Here is a 20571-nt window from a genome sequence, read left to right on the forward strand (position 1 = left end):
AAATACTTGGCACGTTTTTGGAAAATTCAATCACTCTCTCGGATACTCCAAATAATTGTATTACATCTATTGTAAAAAACTTCCATTATTATTGTACATCTTTATAATAATTTGAGAGAGATTGAAAACATTTCAAATATCCTTCGGTTTAAAGCAAGCATTACTTTCCCGCCAAAACTTCTTCAGTTCTCGAAATTCTAAAAATCCTCAAAAAAAAACAAGTCAATTAAGAGAGAGATTGTTCTTCGTTGGAGATTGAATAGGCATTATCAAGTAAAACTGAGGATTTTCTAATAGGAAGAGGATCCATTCCGACTTTGTTCATTTAGTGTATATAGAATTGTTTCAAAAAACTCGAGTTTCTAATTCTTGTTCCATCGATTGGAAACATCATGTCCTTAATGGTTAGGAATGTTCAGAAGAGAAGGTCGTTTCAAATGGCTTTCTTACTTGTAATAGTAGTAATTTTGAATTCAATCATCAATCAGCATTCAACATGTTTCGGAATGAAGTTGAACATTAATTTACAAGGAGGTGTGCAAGTGGCCGATTCTTTAGAGTTTCCCTTTATGGCCTCTCTTCAATATTCATCAGATCCTGCAGTGAATGCTCCAAATCATCGTTGTGGAGGAACCATCATTGCAAAGAAGTGGATTCTCACTGCTGGACATTGTGTTGTGATGGATAGGAAAACTCTGGCAGCTGAAAAACTAACAGTGATGGTTGGGTCGAACAAATTGTCGACGTGTAGCTTGATTGGATTCTTTGATAAGAGTCAGTCAATTCTCAGATTTTGGAATTGTGTGAGAGCTAGAGTGAAGAATGTGATTGTGCATCCAACTTATTTGAGCTCTTTTAGTATTGCTGATGTGGCCTTATTGGAATTGTATGATGAGCTTCCGTTTAGTGCAACTATTCAACCTATTGCATTGACCCTGAAGAGGCCATCCTTTGATGTTCCTCATGTGGTCTCTGGTTGGGGTTATCATGATGAAACCAATAAGGTTGCTGATGTTTTGAGGAAGGGTTACCTCCCAATTGTTCCCGATGACAAGTGTAATGCCTTGAGATTGGGAATGTCAACAGCAAGAGGACAAACTTGTGCTGGAGCTGGAGAAGGAGTGGATACATGTGCTGGTGATTCAGGTGGACCATTATTCTTCTTTCAAAACAGTAAATGGACTCAAACTGGATTGACCAGTTATGGACCAGCAGGTTGTGGAACAACAGCAAGTTATAGCAATCGAGGAGTTTACACCTCAGTCGATTTCTTTAGTAGTTGGATTATGCAACAGACCAACATTACTGCTCAGGGAAATGTTACAAGAATATTGTACAGTTCGAGCCCTAGAGCACCTTTACACATTTTTGCCTTACTACTTTCAATCGTTTTAGCATTTTTGATATAGGTTTTGTAAATAACAAATGAGAATGTAAATAATAACAACAAATAAAATCTTATTAATTTGATCTTTAAAGACCTTTGAACATTCCTCCTGAAAAGGTCTCTCTTCCTTCTGTGCAGTTCTTGATAATCTTGAATGGCTCTGAGATGTGGAATCTGCTATAGGTATCAAGTAAATTGTAAATTAATTCAATTTCCAAATTATCCATTATTGAACTTAATTCGTTCTTGTCAATAGAATCAAAATCCAAAACTTCAATTTGAGTACACCAGTGCTCGAAGGAAACACGAGTTCTGGCAGAAATATTTACAGTCATTGGACTTCCGTTTTGAATGTACAAGTATTTCCACTCCAATACTTCTTTTTTAAAGTCTGGCCAAGTTTTGATGGACTCCTCAGAATTGTTAACCCACATTTCTTGATATTTTTTAGCTTGGAATGTTCTAAGCCAAAGGGATAGATTCTCCAATGAAAACTCAGACTTGCAAAATGCTTTGAAAATCTTCATTAAATGTTGCGACTCAATCAAAGAGTAAATTTCTGCAAATTCTGTCTTTGAATTTCTAATCCTTGTTTCCATTACCTTAATTTTGCTAGTAGCATATTTTGAATACAAAGAGGCAACGACTGCCACACCTCCATAAACTCCAATAAAGCAACAAGTCATTAATATTTCAAATGTATAGCTCAAGGAATCAAGAGTCAATAATTGATACACCTGCACCTCTGTCAACCCAGTATTGTACCTAAAATCAAGACTTCTAAATCCTACAATATATGAGGCGATGAAAAATAGCATTCCAATAGTATAGATAACTGCGTCTACTCTAAACAATAATCGGTCGTTTGTAATCCAGTAGTGGTATATCTTTGATGGAGTTGTATTTTTACCAAATAAATTTTTCAATTTGTGAACTTGGTTCTTTGTTGAAGATTCAGTGGCAGTACCACCAGTAGTTTCATTCTCCATAGATGTAATTTCATCACTGATATCACACATTTCATCTGATATTTGTTTAGATCTAAAATCCAAGCGCAAATCTACAACAAAAACTGTAATCACACAGGCCATGAGTGAAATCATTATCAGGAAATGAGATATGGACCCTGCTAATGAGTACTGTCTGGCATCAAATACCTCTGTGGCTCTAAGAATGACTAACAATACAAAGTAAAGAGCAATAATAACACCAATAATAGCCAATAATCCAAATAGAAAGGCATTACTCTTGAGCGTATGGATCCATTTCCTTCCAATACTTCCCTTGTTCTTGGAATCAACAAATGTCATCCACTCATAATAGTATCTGTAAAACATGTATCTGAGACACACGAACAGATAGCAGCAAACAGAAATAGATACTAAACTGGATGTGACAACCACTTGGATATTGTTAACTATTGAAGTAGGGCTACTGCTTGAGGGACCTTGTGGTGGACTAGATCCCAATTTGGCGCCATTCGATGCAATTGTAAAGGCCAACCAAATGAATAAACTTGCAAGGCCAATGTAAGGGAAGAATTGTCTACTCTTTACGGGTTGCTTGTTTCTGAAAATTATTAATCCAACCACTACAGCACAAATACTAATCAAAAATAAGGATGATATTACAATTTTGACAATCATTAATCCACTATCAATTGCTGAAATCTTTTTCAAATTAGTATCAGGGCTAACTAGTTGTGAAATAGGAATATACTCCAGGAAGGCAGAGAAGCTAGTAGTATGGTCACAACGACATTGTACTTGATAATTTCCCAATACAACTGCACTGCATCCGTAATTGTCCCAAACCTTTGTGACAGTGTTCCAATATCTACAACTAACGTTCTTTGAGTATAGACTTTCATTGAAGCCTGCTAAGCTTATAGTATCCACATTTTGTGTGTTGAAAACAAACTCGAGAGCATTTGGCAATCCGCTCAGAGGCACATAGTTTCCACCAATGAATGTTTTAAAACTCATCACGTTACTTATGGAAGTAATGTTTGGATTGGTATTATTTTCAGTTGAAAACCATACACCAATATTATAATTAATAACACCAAATGAAACATCATTTCCAATATTTTTTACAGAGTCTGGTATGGATATAGAAACTCCAGAGGTGAAGCTTGTTTGATTGGTAACTATTACTTCAAATAATTCAAGAGCAACCCTAACCAATTTTCTATCAGACCTTATCAGGGAGAGAGTGGATACAGCTTCCATAAGTGTGGTTTGAATATTTGATTCATGTCTGTTGGAATCTGATATGACTGGAACTGACAACAAGTTCGAGGAAATATTAAAGCAATCATTCAATACACCTTCTACAAAGAAGGATTCATTGAAAATATTGGCTTTCACTTCATCTAGTAATGTAGCAGTCAGATTTGAAACACCGGCTCCTACAAGGAGAGATAGTTCTTCATCAGTTGAATTCCTATTTTCATAAGAACTAATCAAATAAATTGTAGAAACATCCTTTGCCTCGAATATAGATTTGATTGATCTATTTGATGCTTCTTTAACAATATTCTTAATTTCAGTCTTGTTCTTCTTTCCCATATTTTCTGTAATATCTTTCAAATTACGAGTTGACAAATGTTTCAAATCAGAAACACTCAAACTATTCAAATCAAGTACCATAAAATCAAATTTTGCATTGAATAATTTCGTATAATTATACTTTGTTTCAAATACTGTGGCATTCACAAAGTAATCACCAAGTTCAAAAGTGGCAGCTCCAACACTCCAAGTAGAAATATTCGATTCCAATCTCTCTGCAATCAATCCGCTACTATTATACAATCCAAAACGAAATATTAAATCAGAAAACTTGTCCTGAGCCAATTTGCTCACATCCACCCATGCATCCAAGTTTGTTTGTTTCAACAATAAGACAGAACTATCCACTTGCAAATTAAACCATGATCTATTAATTGTTGTCGAAGGATTAACATCACAATTTAATCCAACATACGGACTCTGACAATCACACACATCTTGCGAACTACATACACCATTCCCTGAGCAAACAGTTGGCACGTTATATCCCTTTCCAAAGCAAGTATACGAAGGTTTAGCTGGTGTTTCCTCCCTTTCCAAATTTTCAAACGGAACCAGCTTTCTATTATTCTTGTTATTATTACTATCATTATTTATCAATATTAAATTATTCTTCTCTTCATCGATCAATCCAATATTTAACGATGATCGTTGCCTTTCGCTACATGTTGTCCTCCGATGCAACAATGATGATGAAGAAAATTACAGTGCTCGTTTTTGTGGTTAATTTTTTGGAGGGAAATTAAATTTGGTGCGTTGAAGATTATTTGTTGTTGATTCTGCTGCTGATAGGATGTTGTTAGCAAAGTATCAAAGACGAGGAGCAAGAGAAGGATTGTGTTCAACAAGATTGTTGTGATGCTCATGGTTGCGAGGTTGATGATGTTTTTAAAGATGTTCCAATGTACTGAACTTTTTTTTTATTGTTCCTGTTTGATACAGCGTGACTAAAGAGTTTGCATTTGAGAAACAGGAATCAAAATAAGAGTAGACAGGTGACAGAGCCTTAATCGACTTTATTGGAGATGAAGAAGGCAGAAAATATGTTTCATCCCACAGGGTTTATTTATGTTATCTATGCATCAGATTGAGTGTTTCTTCTACAATTAGATTTGGACTGGTAAGAGCCATATCAAAATCTGCATCAATTATCTTCCATGCCATTTTGGTGGAATTGTAGTAGGTAGCTAAATCTTGGTGCATTGATAAAAAGGCGTTTGCACGTTCTTGTTGATAAATAAGAAAATCATTGCATAGAGCTGTTCCAAAAGAAAGGTAATTGTCCTCGCAAGATCCATAAAGTAATTTCTTTGATGTGAGTATACTGACTGGAATAATTGTTGAATTTGAAGAATGGAATTGCTGTCTCTTTGCTCTAATATTTATAATATTGCCTGTCGTATTTTTCATGTCATCAAGCTCACCCCAAACAGCATTATTGAACTTGTTGATATTTGTTGTATGTTGGTTGTATTTCAGTAAAAGTTGAACAGCTGTTGAATTTGGGAAAGATGAAAAATACGTCTTCCAGCCATTCAAGTAATATCGTTCATGGATTGTTCCTAAGGTGGAAGGGAGTTTTTGATAGAAATAATTTGAGAAATATCTAGTAAATCCAATAGGTGTTACGAATCTAATGGTATTGGCCATATAGGCTTTCTCTTCTAACATATTGCTTATTTGAGTATCAGTTAAATTATACACACTACCAAGATGATATGTGTCTTGCTTTTCATGAGATGGATGCAACAAGATAACACCCCTCAAGAGTTTTCTGTGATATTCCATGACTGTTCTGGCTGTGAATGAGGCACTTGAATGTGAAATCAAAATGAATGGTGTTTTGAAAGATGCCTCTTTCACAAGTGCAATCATTTCATTCATTGTTGTATTGCTCAAATCTCTTGGAAATGGTCCCGAATCGCTGAATCCATATCCTGCTCTCTCAATCACACAAGCTCTCATTCCCTTCTTTGCCAACAGAGTGATTAAACTCTTCATATAAGCATATGGTGATGCAACTCCAATATCTGAATCGAGAAGCACTGCATCTTCACTTTCAGAATCTCCTTCACAATACATGTGCATATTCAGTGTTTGAGCACTCGAGGGTTTAATGCTGTACATGGTTCCAGGGACTTTATATTCATCCTGTGTTATCGAAACTGATTGGACTGTAAACATGATGAATAAGGCACAAACTAAAGCCATAAATGTATAGACTAGAAGCTTGATGACTGTTGTAACTCGACAACAAATTCTGGTTCTGAAAAAGCTTTCTTCTCCATACCATTTTTCTTCCTTCAAATCGAATATTATTGTATTTGATTTTCTAAATTTCTTGAATTGATGATATGCAATTACAAGATATGAAATTGGAGAGATGACAAAAAACAGGCAAAGCCAACCAGAAAGTCTCTCTCTATTCTCACTATAAAGTCCATAACAAACCCAATTAATCAAACTAGAGATGAAAATAAGTACTCCCCAAAATATTCTCGCAAAGAGAGCCATGCTATATCCGTCAATATTAATTTGACGAGTTAAATTATCCTTAATAAGTCCTTTCTTTTCAATAAAAGATACAATCCTCTTATACCATCTCAATAAAAATAAAGGTCCGAATAGATCAAAAATGAATGTTAATGAAAAAACCATTTGAAATGCACTTGTCCACACAACAGTAGTAGGAGAACCTGCAGTAAAATATCCTATTTGATCAGAATTACTATTATCCATTGAAATTCCAAACACTACTATGGAGGATAATGCACAAAATAATATTGTTAGAATTGCAACTTTGTAAATTGCTCCAATTATTCCCTTCTTGGTCTTTTTAGTCTTCTTCTTTGTTGGCTTTTCCAAATCAAAGAAAGTATATCTATTAATATGAAAATGTTATAAAATCATGCAAAATAAAACCTACACAACTGGTTCTTCATCTGCTTGTTCCGTAGTATTTTGAAAAACAGAGAAGAGGGTTTTCTTTTTTGGTTTTTTTACAATGGTACGAGTTGAACATCCATCCAAGTCAATGCTGTTAGTACTGTGAAAGCCATGATCAAAGGGGAATTTATGATGTTTTTGCATTTCATTTCTTCCTTCTCCATGTTCGACAATATCCGATAGTGGTGAATGTGTTTCACCTCCTATTTTAACTCTCAACAACTCTTTTGCTGTAATTATTGCATTATCCTCTAAAGGATGAGAATTATTTGGCACACGTACGACAGTGTCGCTCAATCCAAGAGAAATTGGTGAAAGGCCTTCAGGTAAGGATGTATTGGATGTATTCTTTTGATTATTATTTAAATTGCATGTAATGTGCGTATCATGACACCCCTTCTCAGATGTTGGAGTAAAAGAAACACCATCACTCCTATTGCAAGACTCACTATCACCACTTGGTGTAGAATTACTACTATTGCTATTACTATTACTACTGTGTGTATTGATAATAATTTGTGGAGGAAGTGTGGTTTCCATCATGATCATAGAGTCATGATGTTGAGTGATATTGGTTATTCCTTCATCATGATGATGATGCTGAGGTAACGGAGAGGAGGAATGCCTTCTAGTCTGTTGTTGTCCTTCTGATGATGAAGATGAAGAAGAGGAAGGTGTTGAAATTGAATTGAACATTTTCAAAGATGTAGTAGTAGACTTGTTGAATACAACAACACACTAATAATTCAGCTATAATTTTATGCTTTAATGATGGAAATGCTATTCTTGATGATGCTTGCCAAACAATAATGGCTCATATCATCTATGATATTGGTGAATGGCTGGTTTTTTTGAGTGGATTTATTTGGTGGTGAGAGGAAAACGAACTGTGATCAGCCACAAACTGATGCGGTTAAGGCATTGAAGAATTGTGAACGAAAAATTTCATTTCAAAGCCTTCTTGCAAGCTGTGTTGTGCTGAGAACGAAAAATCAACAACAAAAAATATAAGAAGAGGAAACGCCCCTTCAATATCTATGACTGCCCTTTGAGTTTTTCAAAAATCTTGAAGAAAAGGAAGTATTAGTTCGGGATGATGTAAAGCAATATCATAATCCGAGGGGATGTGTTTCCAGGAGACGGAGTAGAGCTTGGGTTGATTTTTGTAAAAATTGAAGAGATCTTGATGGAGGAGTTGGATGATGAAAGATCTTTGGAATTGTTTTTGGAGGAAATCTTGGCAAATTGATGAACCTTCTGGAAAGAAATTTTGGCTACAATTTCCATTGAGAAGATAGCTTGATGTGAGGATGATTAGAGGGAGTGGTTTTGTTGAATTGGACATTGTTTGTGGATTTTCTCTATTATGGATGATCTGCTTATTATTGAATGGGATGGATTTCAACTCACTCCAAACAGTGTTCGTAAATTTGTTGCTATTGAGAACACTATCGTAAATTTTCAATAATGTTGAATTAGTGAAAGATGGATAGAAGTACTTTTTCACACCATTCATATAATATCTATCATACCAATTATCCTTTTCATTTTCCTCCAATAATCCAAAAACTCGAAATATTCCAATAGGAACCAGCATTCTAATGGTATTCACATGGCTTACTTCAGTATTGTAGTGTTCCTCTACTGTTTCATTCTTGACAAATGTTCTCAGTAATGATTCTTCTTGCTTTTCATGAGATGGATGCAACAAGATAACACCCCTCAAGAGTTTTCTGTGATATTCCATGACTGTTCTGGCTGTGAATGAGGCACTTGAATGTGAAATCAAAATGAATGGTGTTTTGAAAGATGCCTCTTTCACAAGTGCAATCATTTCATTCATTGTTGTATTGCTCAAATCTCTTGGAAATGGTCCCGAATCGCTGAATCCATATCCTGCTCTCTCAATCACACAAGCTCTCATTCCCTTCTTTGCCAACAGAGTGATTAAACTCTTCATATAAGCATATGGTGATGCAACTCCAATATCTGAATCGAGAAGCACTGCATCTTCACTTTCAGAATCTCCCTCACAATATAGATGAAGGTTAATTGTCTGTGTGTCTTTGGAATATAAGGGCACCTGAACTGTTTGACCTGGCATGCTTTGAATTCCTGCCAAGATAGATACAGCCTGAATAACACAACCTATTAGTACCACAATTAGTAGAGTTGTAAATATTAACACTGAAATATGGGCTGCTTTCATGAAGTATTTCATTATGGTTGATCTTTTAGAATACAAAAACAGATAGATTTCATGGCAATTTTGTGTCTTTTTGTGCTTATGCTTTCCAAATTTTTCCTCATAGTATTCCTTGACATACCTTCCTTTAACAAACTGGTAATATTTTGTTAACAAATCAAAGATTACATTACTTACTTGATATACAATCACTAGAATATATGCAATCATTGGAATTAATCCAGAGAATGCAAACCAACCAGTCAATCTATCTCTACTCTCCTTTACAGTATATGAAATCCAAATAATGGAAAGCAATAGCATTGTTACAATGGTAATTAATAATTTGATAATTAACATCAGAATAGAAGTATCCCATGATAGATACATGTAATTTGTATAATTAGTAACAAAAATCTTTTTCCTTTTAATACTAAATCCCATCATACAGCCCATAATTGGTATGAAATATGAATCAATAATTAATAATCCAATGTAAAATAGCATTACAATAGAAATCCAAAATATTGTAACTGGTGATCCACTTGTATAAAATCCACTATTCGACACTACATTAGCAGCACTAACAGACATTGTAACTATATATGAAATCAAAAAGAATATCAGTGTTATAGTGCTAATTTTGTACAGTGAATGAAAAATCTTCTCCACATGTTTGAGTTCACTCGGCTTGGAAACAATTTTTGGACTTGTACTAATTGGAGAACCTTGCATTTCCATTTAGTTATTATTCTCAAAGAACATACTATTTTCAAATTGATCAGTTTCCTTGACTACCTTTGGATTTTTAAGTCTAGGAATATTCCACAGACTTTTCCACCTCCTCAATCCTTTATTATTTGGTTTTACTGCATTTTCCTCTTTATTCGGAGTGATTTCTGTCTGCACACTTGGTGTTCCGAGAGTTGCATCCGATGAACACTCTTCTTGATTCTTTAAAGTATCAACACTTCCAATCATTCTATTTTTTGTCGATTTGGCTTATAAGTTTAATCGACAAATTTGGAAATTCTCTTTTTGGAAATGCAAGAGAACATTGTTAGTAATTCTAAAAGGAACTTAACTTTAATGTAACTAATTCTATTTGAACAACAGTATCCAACCATATTTAAGGATAGCAATTTTTAGATTCTCTGGATAACAACAAAACAAAATGAAATTAATTCTCATAGCTTTATTTGCAGTACTTGCATGTTTAGTTGCATTGACAAGTTGTGAACATACTATCAAAACCAAGCAATTATCCAAAGATTCTCTTGTTTTGGAATCAACCAACAGCAATGAAGATACAATTGAATTCATGTTCAATAATGCCGAGCATTTTCCATTGATTGGAGTTAAGCTTGTTCGTCAAGCTCCAACCAGCACCAATCAATCATCCAGTCAACAAGCTAGTCAGAGCGGATCTCAAAGTCAACAATCTGGCAGTCAATCTTCTTCACAAACAACACAACCTCAACCTCAATCATCCACCAGTCAAATGCAGCAAGAACAAGCAAATGGTACTGTTTCAGCCTCCCAACAGCAACAGCAACAATCCAATGCTTCTTCACAAGCAGCAAGTCAACAATCTTCTCAATCATCTAATCAAACTCAAACTGTCGAGAAGCAAGACAATCCTCAAGCACAAAGCACTTCACAAGCAGGAAGTCAAGGTACAGGCAGTTCATCCCAAGCTACTACTCCTCAATCTGGTAATCAAAATAGTACCGCAAGTTCCACTTCCACTTCACAAAGCTCTCAACAAGGATCCAGTAGTTCTTCCCAATCCACTGCTCAAACTAATCCTGTCTCTCAAGATAACTCTTCAATTTCTGGCGATACTCACATGGACTTGACACCAAACGTTACTCAATCTGTCGGTCAAGGCAATGTTTCATCTACACCATCTGTAACTAACGTCAATACTACCTTGATTAATGAAACTCTCCAAAATATTGGTATCAGTAATTCTACTGCATCAAAGGATATTAATATTACAGATATAATCGGAAGAATAATTAGTGGAGAGAACATTACTGAGATTATCAATAGTACCTTAAGAAATTTAACTCAATGGCTTAACTCTACACTGAGCAATGATACGGATGACAGCTCTCAAACATCTCAACAATCCAAGAGAGGGTCACTTCGTAGAAGACTTCTTTCCCTCCTTGAAGAAAATGAAGAAAATGAAAACTATGCTCAATATCTCAAATTTAACAAGCTCAAGCTTATGTCAAGTGAAGGTGAAACTGTCAAGGAAATTCCACTTTCAGATGCAAATATTCACTGGAATTATGGCCACTCCGTTGTAGTCAATAATGAGCAAGCATTTAAGGTTCCTCACGTTGATGTTGAAATTCCTCTCTCATCTTCCAGTAATAGACCATCACTCAAGATTAGAACCATGATGACTGAGGCACCATCTCATATTGAAAGAAATGGTAGGGATATTCAGTTGAATCCAAGATCTATGGATATTCAAATTACTTTGAACAACCTCCATGATTTATTATCTGAAAAAGAGAAGAAGCTATCAGGTGCTAAATGGACCATAGAAACTGAATTGACATCCACAACAAATTCATTGCACTTGATGCAAACCAAGAACCTGAACGGTGTTCAAAGAGTTGTTGTAATGGGTAACAATTTCACTCCAAAAGGCCAATTTACTTTTAATTCTTCCCCTAATATGAAAGTTATCCAAGATTCTGACAATGACGACCTTATCTCTATTCAAATTCAAGACTCATCCAACTCAATTCAACTCAACCCAATCAAATTTGGTGTGCAATAATCAAAAGTGTTATCCCTTCACCTTTTGAGAATTTTGAGAGCAAACAACTACACTTGTGAGCAATATTCTAATAAAACTACTTGCCATTACTTACACATTTATTTTTTGAATTCACATCAACCTCAATAATTTCATAATAACATGTGTCCTGGTTCACTCAACCTTTCCACTTTGTGAACAGTCTCTTGTAAATGGCCTCGAGTGAACAGTTTGGAAACCTCACAAAGCAGCTGTATCCTGACAAAAAAATCCTCTTCGGTAAACTGCTCCCAAACATATCAACTCGCATACTTCATCCTGTCACCTAACCGTCTCCTGTCAACGCCCATCAATAATTTCGTTAAAACATTTTTAAAAAAAATTCACCTCACGTGAACCAAACACACACAGAGTGAAAACCTAACTTTCTCTAGATAAAAAACCTATCGAAGATTCTATTTGTTCCTGTTGATTAGCTTCTTCACACTATAAAGAAAACAAAACTTTGGAACCTCCTTTTATTTACCGCCAAAATTTACAATTTCTCCTTTCCTTTCTATTTGCTCCAATAACAACAAGAAAAAATGGCCAACCGTATGAATGACTTTGTCCTGCAGCAATTATTAGCTGAAAATCAGAGACTTCAACAAGATTTGGATTCCTGTCGAAAGGCTATACCCATTTCTGAGGCTTGTAAAACCCTGATTGAATATACTAATGAACACAAAGTTAAGGATATGTTGGTTACCTCTGATCCAACCAATCCATATCTGAATCCTCCAAAGGATGGAGGTTGTTGTATGATCATGTAATTTTATTATAATAATAATAGTTGAAGAAGAAGGAGAGCACGTTGTTAATGTGTACTCACATTATTGCAAGATTACCTATGTTACTTCTTTAATATTACTATTACTATTATTATTTATTTTACATGTTATCATTCCATATATTCTACTACTTTTGTAAAACTGACAATTAGTTTTACTTTTTCCACCTTGCTAATAGTTTTTCACATCTCTCAGTTGTACACATAATAATATTAAAAAACTCACATTATAATTTCTTCTCTTGATGGATATTACGAGAATAACATTCGATGAGAGTTTAGCGATGCCGAACCTATTCGAAACTTTATTTCACTTAAAGTTTTTTCTTGGTCTACCAACTCCTCTCTTCCCAACCAAACGACATTTGTCCCTCATCATATCGACTGTATCATTACAGAAAGTTGTGGTAGTCATGGTGAAGAGCATTGAGTTCATCTGGTTGGCGTTTTGCTTTCTTGTCTTGAATTGTTTAGAGATTTTCGAGTTGTTGACACTTCCACAGCAACTGCTGTCATCAGAGGATGATATCATGGCAGGAGAAGTTCCAACCGATTGCTTATTAATTTCTGGTGTTAATGTACAAGTTAACCCAATTGGGTAATCAGGAATTTCGTTATTATTTTCGTTAGTTTCTGTTGAGTCGGTTAAGAAATAATTAGTCTGCTGTTGTCGTTCAGTAGTTTCAAAATAGTGATGATCTGGTAATGACCAAGGAGTAGATAATTGCTCTTGTGCATTCAACATTTGGAAACCATCATTGAAAGCAGTTGAACTGTTTGGAAAGTATTTCATCAAAACAAACTGCTGTAGTATTTCAATTGTATGGGGAGGAAGATTTTCTATGAGCTGTTGGAGAGTTGAGCTGTCCAACGAAGTGAATGTGGAATCTGTTGAGCTTGATTGCATTTGATTTAATGACAATTTATTTGCTTGTTGAATGGTCATACTTGAACTGAGAATGTTTTCATCATAACATCTTTGCTCATTATTGTAAAAGTAACTTTCGAAAGTTGATAATTCGATGAAAATGGAAATACTGATGTTGGTTGTTAATGCACGTGGGAAGACACAAAGTGAGAGATCTTCCTTTGTATTTTGATGGATGTATTGAGAAAATAAACGTGGTTGAGGAGAGATATCATGAAGTTCTCAGATAATGATGGAGCAAATAGAAATTGGTCATGCTGAGCAGAAAATGATAATCGGATTTCTGTTTAAAAGATAGTAATGCTGTTTATCAATTAAACACGAAACTCATAAAATCTACTTAACAAGAAAGATTCCAAACGAATGACAGAAAAATAGCCATAACAAGATTTTAGATGTTATTCTCTCGATGGAACTCGAATTAGGGTTATTTCTTGCATGTTGGAATACATAAGAAGAGAAGTTTCAACTGGTTCAACTCTTCGACATGTATATAACCTGAAAGCTTTTCATTTTGTTGTATTGAAAGCCTTCCAATTTCTCTTTCAATGATGTAAAAGATTGGCTAGAGATTTCTTCCTTGGTTTATGAATTGAATGATTGCCAATGATATTGGTGATGAGATAATTTCGTCAAGTTTGTACATACTTTAATATAACCAAATATAGAACTTGTGTAGATTCACTCAAAACAGTTATTGTTTATTAAAATGTACATGATGAAAAGCGCTTTTCATGTAAAATGAATTTGTCGATGATTGATTTTGAGATTGTAAAGTTTCGTCTGGTTGTTTTCTTGGTCTTCCTCTTCCTCGTTTCTCCGTGTTAGTTAGTTTCTTCTTGAGGGTGTCCACAGTATAGTTACAAAACTGATTCAGTAGCAATTCCTTATTGTTGTTATTGTTAGTTTTTAAAGGAGTTATTAAACTATTAGAATGTATATCTGAATGGTTTTCTGAGAGAGTTTGTTTTGATATCTTTCGTTTCTGATGGATTTCTTCGTGATTACTCTGTTGTATTGTAGCGGATTGTTCTGTTGTGGTCGGCGCTTCGTCAATTCTCTTTCTCTTCTTGGTGCTCTCATTATTAGAGTCTGAAATCTTATTCGAAAGCAACGAAGAATGGGAGGAATCAGAGTGATGTCCCTCCTTAACAGCCATATGAACTGTGTTACAAAATTCTTCCTTAACAGGAATATTCGATTCATGATTTTCAGGTTTAGTCTCATGTTTCAAATTCGAATTTAAAGAATTCAAATAGATAATCTGATCAATCAAATCAACCAGTTGAGCAATCATTAACTGATTATTCAATGCATCTTCTGAATTGGAAATATATTTCAAGGTACTTTTTAAACGATTCGATTCGATGCAGTTCAAAATTTGTTCAAAATTGGAATTACTGAATATTGGAGTGGAGAAATTGTTTGTTGTAGGTGGAGAAATTAATGTAGTGGAATGACTCGAATAAGGTTTCGAATAGTTTTGATCAGTGTTTGTAGAGATGTTGGAAGATGAGCTCGTGCATGTTTGGTGGGATAACATGGAAGATGTTTGAATACAATAGTTATTGGAAATGTTATTGGAAGGTTGTGGAAAGGATAATTGATTCGGCAATAAGAATTGTTGTGGAGGAGGTTGGATAACAGGAAGACTTGTTATTGGGCCACATATTTCGTCCATTGAATTTTGTTGAAGTAATTGTTTCATCATTTCCATGACTAGTTTCGTACTAAAATCGTTCATATTGTAAAGGAGCTGTTTCTTGATCAAGAAAAAGTGATACAGTTAGTGTGTATTGTCGAGTAAATGCTCTTTGTGTGGTTTTTTTGTTGATGTATTTTACTACTACACTGTTTGAGCTCCTGTTCTTGAGATTTGGAAATAATATTAATTAAGATGCAAACTTTAAAAATTCCAAAAAAGAAACATGAAGATCAAAAATGAATCAATGCAACTTTTTTGGATGAAAAAGCAAATTTTTTTTAAATATTGATAAGGAAGGCATTATGGTAAATGGCTATCAGGATTTCCAAGATTGTATTTTTGACGAAACCACACTAAACCTCAGAAAATAATGAGCTGAAGTGCAATCTTAATTGATGTTTCACTTTTCTGAATGACATAATCGATTGTTTAGGAAATTGCCTTCTCCAGTTTTAAATTTGTTATTTGGTAAGGTTAATATTCTGATTACAATTAATTTAATAGTTACAATAACAAATAATTGAATGTAATAAAATTAAAAAAAAAATGTTAAAATCACTCCAAGAATCAACCTGTTGTGCCTCAGCAGAGGACATTTCCCGTCTGATTGAGGCCCTCGAATCCGACGATCATCAAACCCTTAAACAAATTCACGACTCTTATCCAACCCTTGAATTTTACAAGAGAATTCCCTCACATCACAACGATACAATTCTTCATCTCGTCTATCGATATACAGGCAGGGTTATGTATGAATCATTCGAGGTGTTGTCCATCTTTTCCACTCCAAGTGATGAACTTCAACTCTCCGATCATGAATTTAAGGAAGCCCTCTTTCAACCGAATTTATATGGATTTACTCCTATTCACTATTGTATGATGTATGCTACCTTTGAGGATTCAGCTAATTTAATTTGTCAATTCCTTAATGATGACGATGATGATGATCAAGATGATGATAAGGATGAAAAGATGAAGAATTCATCCTGTGGTTATTTAGAAAGAATTTTAGCCTTGGAAAAGATTGGTACTCTCATACAACAATGTAATGATCGAGTGGAAGACTCGGAAAAGTTGAGTCAAGAAGAACAACTGGTGTTGGTGAAGGAAATTTCCGAAGGTTTGAATCAAAAGTTTAGGGAATGTTGTGTTTATGATCAATATTTGAACTTGTTGAGGGTTTTACACATGTTGGGAAGTGATAATTCATCAGGTCATGCCAATAATATGATTAATGTGGAATCTGTGGATTTAACTGGTTCAACTCCCTTGTTGATTGCCATGCAAAGAGAATGTGAAGAGATTATTCAATATTTGGTTGATCATGGAGCTAATATTAATGCTGTGGATATTAGATTGAAATCAACCCTATCGTATTGTATCAGATTTGAGGAGACGATTGCTTGGTTGCAATACTTTTTGGAGAAGGGAGCTCAAGTGAATGTTGGAGATTGTATTCATGTTGCTTGTGAGGAAGGTTATGCAGAGGCTGTTGAAATGCTTCTAAACTGGAGAAGTGATTTGGATGTTTGTTCATTCGATAGTGAAGGAAACTCTGTGTTTATTTGTTTGGTGAAACATAAACATGAGAAAATGTTTGAGATTTTGAATATGATACTTCCACAAGCTCTGAAGAATTTAGATAATGATAAGGAAAAGCTGAGATGTTTGCTTCTTCTCCCTTGCCAGCCACCAAAGAGTTTGAATGGAGAAGATTTGGATGTGGAATATGAAGCATTTACACTTCATGGAAAGTTAACAGAATATGGTTGCAAGGATGCTTTACAATTAATTGATGCATATTCAAGCTAAATGAATTAAATAATATAACAGTATTCTAAAGCCAGATACTATTTAAATAATTTGCTCTTGTCTTGAAGAAGTTATTTTTGAAATACTTGAAACAACCAAAGAACTTATTTCCTTTTTCAAAATCTTTAAATAGCAAAAAAATCTGGAGCCAATCAATGAATTCAACAAAGAAAATAACACAACATGAATAATAATAACTTTAATAAAAGCATGATGAATAACAATAGAAGAGTAGGAGAGCAAGATTTGAATCCATTGCCTGGGTTTCAACCTTTACAAGGAAATGCTCCTTCCTCAATGAGTATTGGATTTGGTGGCAATCTCGTTGGACCAAATAATCCAATTTTCAATGGCTCGAATATTCCTTCTGCTTCTTCAATGGGAGGAGGTATGAAACCTCAGATGTTACCTGGTTCTAGATTTGATCCAGTTTATCCTATCATTGGGCCATTTGGAGGTTCTGTAAGTGGAAATAGAGGTGAAAGTTCTTCATCGTCTTCATTTGGAAATATTAATCCAGATCATCACAAACCTCCACAATTTGGAGATGAAGATTTGTAATTTCGATAACGAGTGAAACAAGAGTTTCAATAAATATAGCCCGAGTTTAATGTGAATAAAATTTGCTTTCAAAGATTTTCAATATTCTTTATATTTATTGTGTTAAGGTAATGAATGGCTACGGCCATATCACGATGAATGCACCTCATCCCGTCCGATTTGAGAAGTTAAGCATCGTCGAGCCACATCAGTACTGAGGTTGGAGACAACTTGGGAACCTGTGGTGCTGTAGTCTTTTTATCACACATTAATTTCGATAAATAGATGATTCACAGCACCAAAAAAAAGGAAATTCAACTTTTTCAACACTCATTGGAATTGCTGATTTACAGAGCTCAACAGCCAATTTAGAAACACTTTCTATGAACAAAACCTGGACCAGCCTCCTCATATTCCTCTTTCGATATCCACATCTGCTGAAAGGTTGCAAGACTCGCGAGGATACTACCTCCAATCCAAACTGAATACTTTCTTTCAGGTGGGGCGACAACCTTTATCTTCATTGAGGCTGGTGCCAAAGCAGTCAATTCCTTGGTCATTCTTTCAGCAATACCTTCGAACATGGTATTACCACCTGACAAGACAACATTTCCATACAATTCCTTTCTAATGTCAATGTCACATTTACCAATTGAGTTGAATGCCATTTCATGAACACCAGCAGCCTCCATTTTTTCAACCAAATTAGGTTGGAATAAAACTTCTGGACATCTGAATCGTTCGTTACCAATTGTTATCACATTACCATCTGGTAATTCGTATAACTTTTCCACGGAGGATGATTCAGCAGCAACTTTCATTTCAGCTTCGAAATCTAAAGCAATATAACAGAGCTTTTCCTTAATACCTCTGACAACTTCTCTTTCAGCAGTAGTATTGAATGAGTAACCTCTTTCCATCAAAATATTCATCAAACAATCAGTCAAGTCACGACCAGCCAAATCCAATCTCAAAATGGCATGTGGCAAGGCATAACCTTCATAAATTGGAACAGTGTGTGAAACACCATCACCAGAATCCAAAACTATACCAGTACTTCTACCAGAAGCATACAATGACAAGACAGCTTGAATGGAAACATACATGGCCGGAACTGAGAAGGTTTCAAACATGATTTGACTCATCTTTTCTCTATTTGGCTTTGGATTAAAAGGAGCTTCAGTCAACAAGACTGGATGTTCCTCAGGAGCAACACATAATTCATTGTAGAAGGTGTGATGCCAGATCTTTTCCATATCATCCCAATTAGTAACAATACCGTGCTCAATTGGATACCTTAAAGTCAAGACACCACACTTGTATTGAGCTTCATCACCAACATAGGCATCCTTACCAAACATTCCAATCATGATTGACTTTTGCTTTGGTCTAGCAACAATTGAGGGAAAGACAGCTCTTGGAGCATCATCACCAGCAAAACCAGCTTTACACATACCAGAACCGTTGTCAACAACGAGAGTTTGAACGTCTTCATAGAAAGACATTTGATTTGTTTTTTTTAAAGTTTGTTCATCTGGACAACATTTGACAATTTGAAGTTGACTCAAGTCTTCATATCAGAGCTATCAGTCATATCCGTCAAGTAAATGAAAAAAGAACTTTTGAATTTTTGCTGGTTCCTAAATTTAGAAAATATTGAAATGATATGGAGTTGGATTGTTCTTTGTTCGATAGTAATTCAAAATAATTCAAAGATTGTTGTGAACATCCCTTGTTGAAGATCAATAGGTAAGAATGCTTACCATTCCCCAAATGATTTCATCTATATTTCAGTTTTTATTCAAATATTCTAATGGAAAAGGCCTGTTGATCAGCAATGAACAATAATCCACTTTTCTCATCAAAATCCATTCCAAATGGGCTTAGTGTAGATGTAGAATCTTGTATGTGTGAATGTATTAAATTTCCATCCAAATCAAACACTAAAATTCTCTTATTATCATAATCTGAAAGGAAGAATTTCTTGCCAGTTCTATCAATTGCAAATCCTAATGGTTGACTACAGGGAATATTATCCACTTGGTTAATTGTTCGAATTAATTTCCATTCATTTGGATTAATCTCATCATAAATAAAGCAGGCATTAACAGCAAGATCTGAAACAATCATCCTATTTGGTCTAAGAAATTTAACATCCACTATTCTACTGAGATTTTCAAGTTTGAGCTGGGCAATAATTTTGCCATCTGTGGTATCTATGACATCCATCTCTTTGCTCATATTGTTAAATCTGAATAATTGTTTCCGATTTCCAATTTCTCTGATGGCCATTCCATATTGATGATTAGTCTCAATACTCCAAATACATTCAGCTTCATTTCCCAATTTCAATAAATCCTTAACTCTATATTTCCCTAAACCATTTGAGCATCTAAAGTAAATGGCGTCATTATTAAAATTTTCTTCAATCACTAAACTCATACATCTGCCAACAATTGGAAATGCTGTCAAATATTCTAAACTAGTCAAATCAAAAAATTTAATTTCCTTATTCGCATCATCAGCCACACAAACAAAGTTATGGGTGTGAGAAATCTTTACATCGGATGGAAAGCGAAGACCATGATTCTTGTTTGAATCAATTTTTTTAATTTCATTAAACTTCATTGCAAACGGAATTGTTTTCTGATAATTTCTCATCTTGTTTTTTAATTGATCAAATAAAACATGATCGGATTTTAATTGATCAAAATCGAGCAGGGAAACATTTAGAGAGCGTGTGTCCTCTTCCTGCAATAATTGGTGAAGAAGATTCGGAGAAGGTTGTTGCGACATTTTTTTTTAATTTATTTTTACAACAGTTTCAATCTTTGTAACCAAACTGTGCAAGAAACACTGGAATTTGAGAGTTTTTAGTATTCTTTACAAT

At 34.7% G+C, this 20571-nt stretch overlaps 9 protein-coding genes across 9 annotated transcripts; 4 read left to right on the plus strand and 5 right to left on the minus strand.

The window, feature by feature from the left end:
• Positions 1-392: 392 nt before the first annotated feature.
• Positions 393-1409, plus strand: NAEGRDRAFT_65585 (uncharacterized protein; the record flags this gene model as incomplete). Its single annotated transcript, XM_002679236.1, has 1 exon — positions 393-1409. One exon carries the CDS (start codon positions 393-395, stop codon positions 1407-1409), a length of 1017 nt encoding a protein of 338 aa, XP_002679282.1.
• Positions 1410-1473: 64 nt separating this feature from the next.
• NAEGRDRAFT_65586 (uncharacterized protein) lies at positions 1474-10069 on the minus strand (the record flags this gene model as incomplete). Its single annotated transcript, XM_002679357.1, has 7 exons — positions 1474-4527; positions 5062-6838; positions 6884-7641; positions 8351-9051; positions 9231-9234; positions 9287-9687; positions 9856-10069. The coding sequence occupies 7 exons, from the start codon at positions 10067-10069 to the stop codon at positions 1474-1476; spliced, it is 6909 nt and encodes a 2302-aa protein (XP_002679403.1).
• Positions 10070-10262: 193 nt separating this feature from the next.
• Positions 10263-11888, plus strand: NAEGRDRAFT_65587 (uncharacterized protein; the record flags this gene model as incomplete). Its single annotated transcript, XM_002679237.1, has 1 exon — positions 10263-11888. The coding sequence occupies one exon, from the start codon at positions 10263-10265 to the stop codon at positions 11886-11888; it is 1626 nt and encodes a 541-aa protein (XP_002679283.1).
• A 1118-nt stretch (positions 11889-13006) lies between these two features.
• Positions 13007-13642, minus strand: NAEGRDRAFT_47781 (uncharacterized protein; the record flags this gene model as incomplete). The annotated part of the gene is made up of 1 exon (XM_002679358.1): positions 13007-13642. The coding sequence occupies one exon, from the start codon at positions 13640-13642 to the stop codon at positions 13007-13009; it is 636 nt and encodes a 211-aa protein (XP_002679404.1).
• Positions 13643-14318: 676 nt separating this feature from the next.
• On the minus strand, positions 14319-15368 carry NAEGRDRAFT_65589 (uncharacterized protein; the record flags this gene model as incomplete). Its single annotated transcript, XM_002679359.1, has 1 exon — positions 14319-15368. One exon carries the CDS (start codon positions 15366-15368, stop codon positions 14319-14321), a length of 1050 nt encoding a protein of 349 aa, XP_002679405.1.
• Positions 15369-15875: 507 nt separating this feature from the next.
• On the plus strand, positions 15876-17141 carry NAEGRDRAFT_47783 (uncharacterized protein; the record flags this gene model as incomplete). Its single annotated transcript, XM_002679238.1, has 1 exon — positions 15876-17141. The coding sequence occupies one exon, from the start codon at positions 15876-15878 to the stop codon at positions 17139-17141; it is 1266 nt and encodes a 421-aa protein (XP_002679284.1).
• A 183-nt stretch (positions 17142-17324) lies between these two features.
• On the plus strand, positions 17325-17702 carry NAEGRDRAFT_47784 (uncharacterized protein; the record flags this gene model as incomplete). The annotated part of the gene is made up of 1 exon (XM_002679239.1): positions 17325-17702. The coding sequence occupies one exon, from the start codon at positions 17325-17327 to the stop codon at positions 17700-17702; it is 378 nt and encodes a 125-aa protein (XP_002679285.1).
• Positions 17703-18049: 347 nt separating this feature from the next.
• On the minus strand, positions 18050-19186 carry NAEGRDRAFT_44432 (uncharacterized protein; the record flags this gene model as incomplete). Its single annotated transcript, XM_002679360.1, has 1 exon — positions 18050-19186. One exon carries the CDS (start codon positions 19184-19186, stop codon positions 18050-18052), a length of 1137 nt encoding a protein of 378 aa, XP_002679406.1.
• Positions 19187-19478: 292 nt separating this feature from the next.
• On the minus strand, positions 19479-20477 carry NAEGRDRAFT_65593 (uncharacterized protein; the record flags this gene model as incomplete). Its single annotated transcript, XM_002679361.1, has 1 exon — positions 19479-20477. One exon carries the CDS (start codon positions 20475-20477, stop codon positions 19479-19481), a length of 999 nt encoding a protein of 332 aa, XP_002679407.1.
• Between the last annotated feature and the right edge of the window lie 94 nt (positions 20478-20571).

Source organism: Naegleria gruberi (genome assembly GCF_000004985.1).
Source record: "Naegleria gruberi genomic scaffold NAEGRscaffold_14, whole genome shotgun sequence".
Lineage (NCBI taxonomy): Eukaryota > Heterolobosea > Eutetramitea > Acrasida > Naegleriidae > Naegleria > Naegleria gruberi.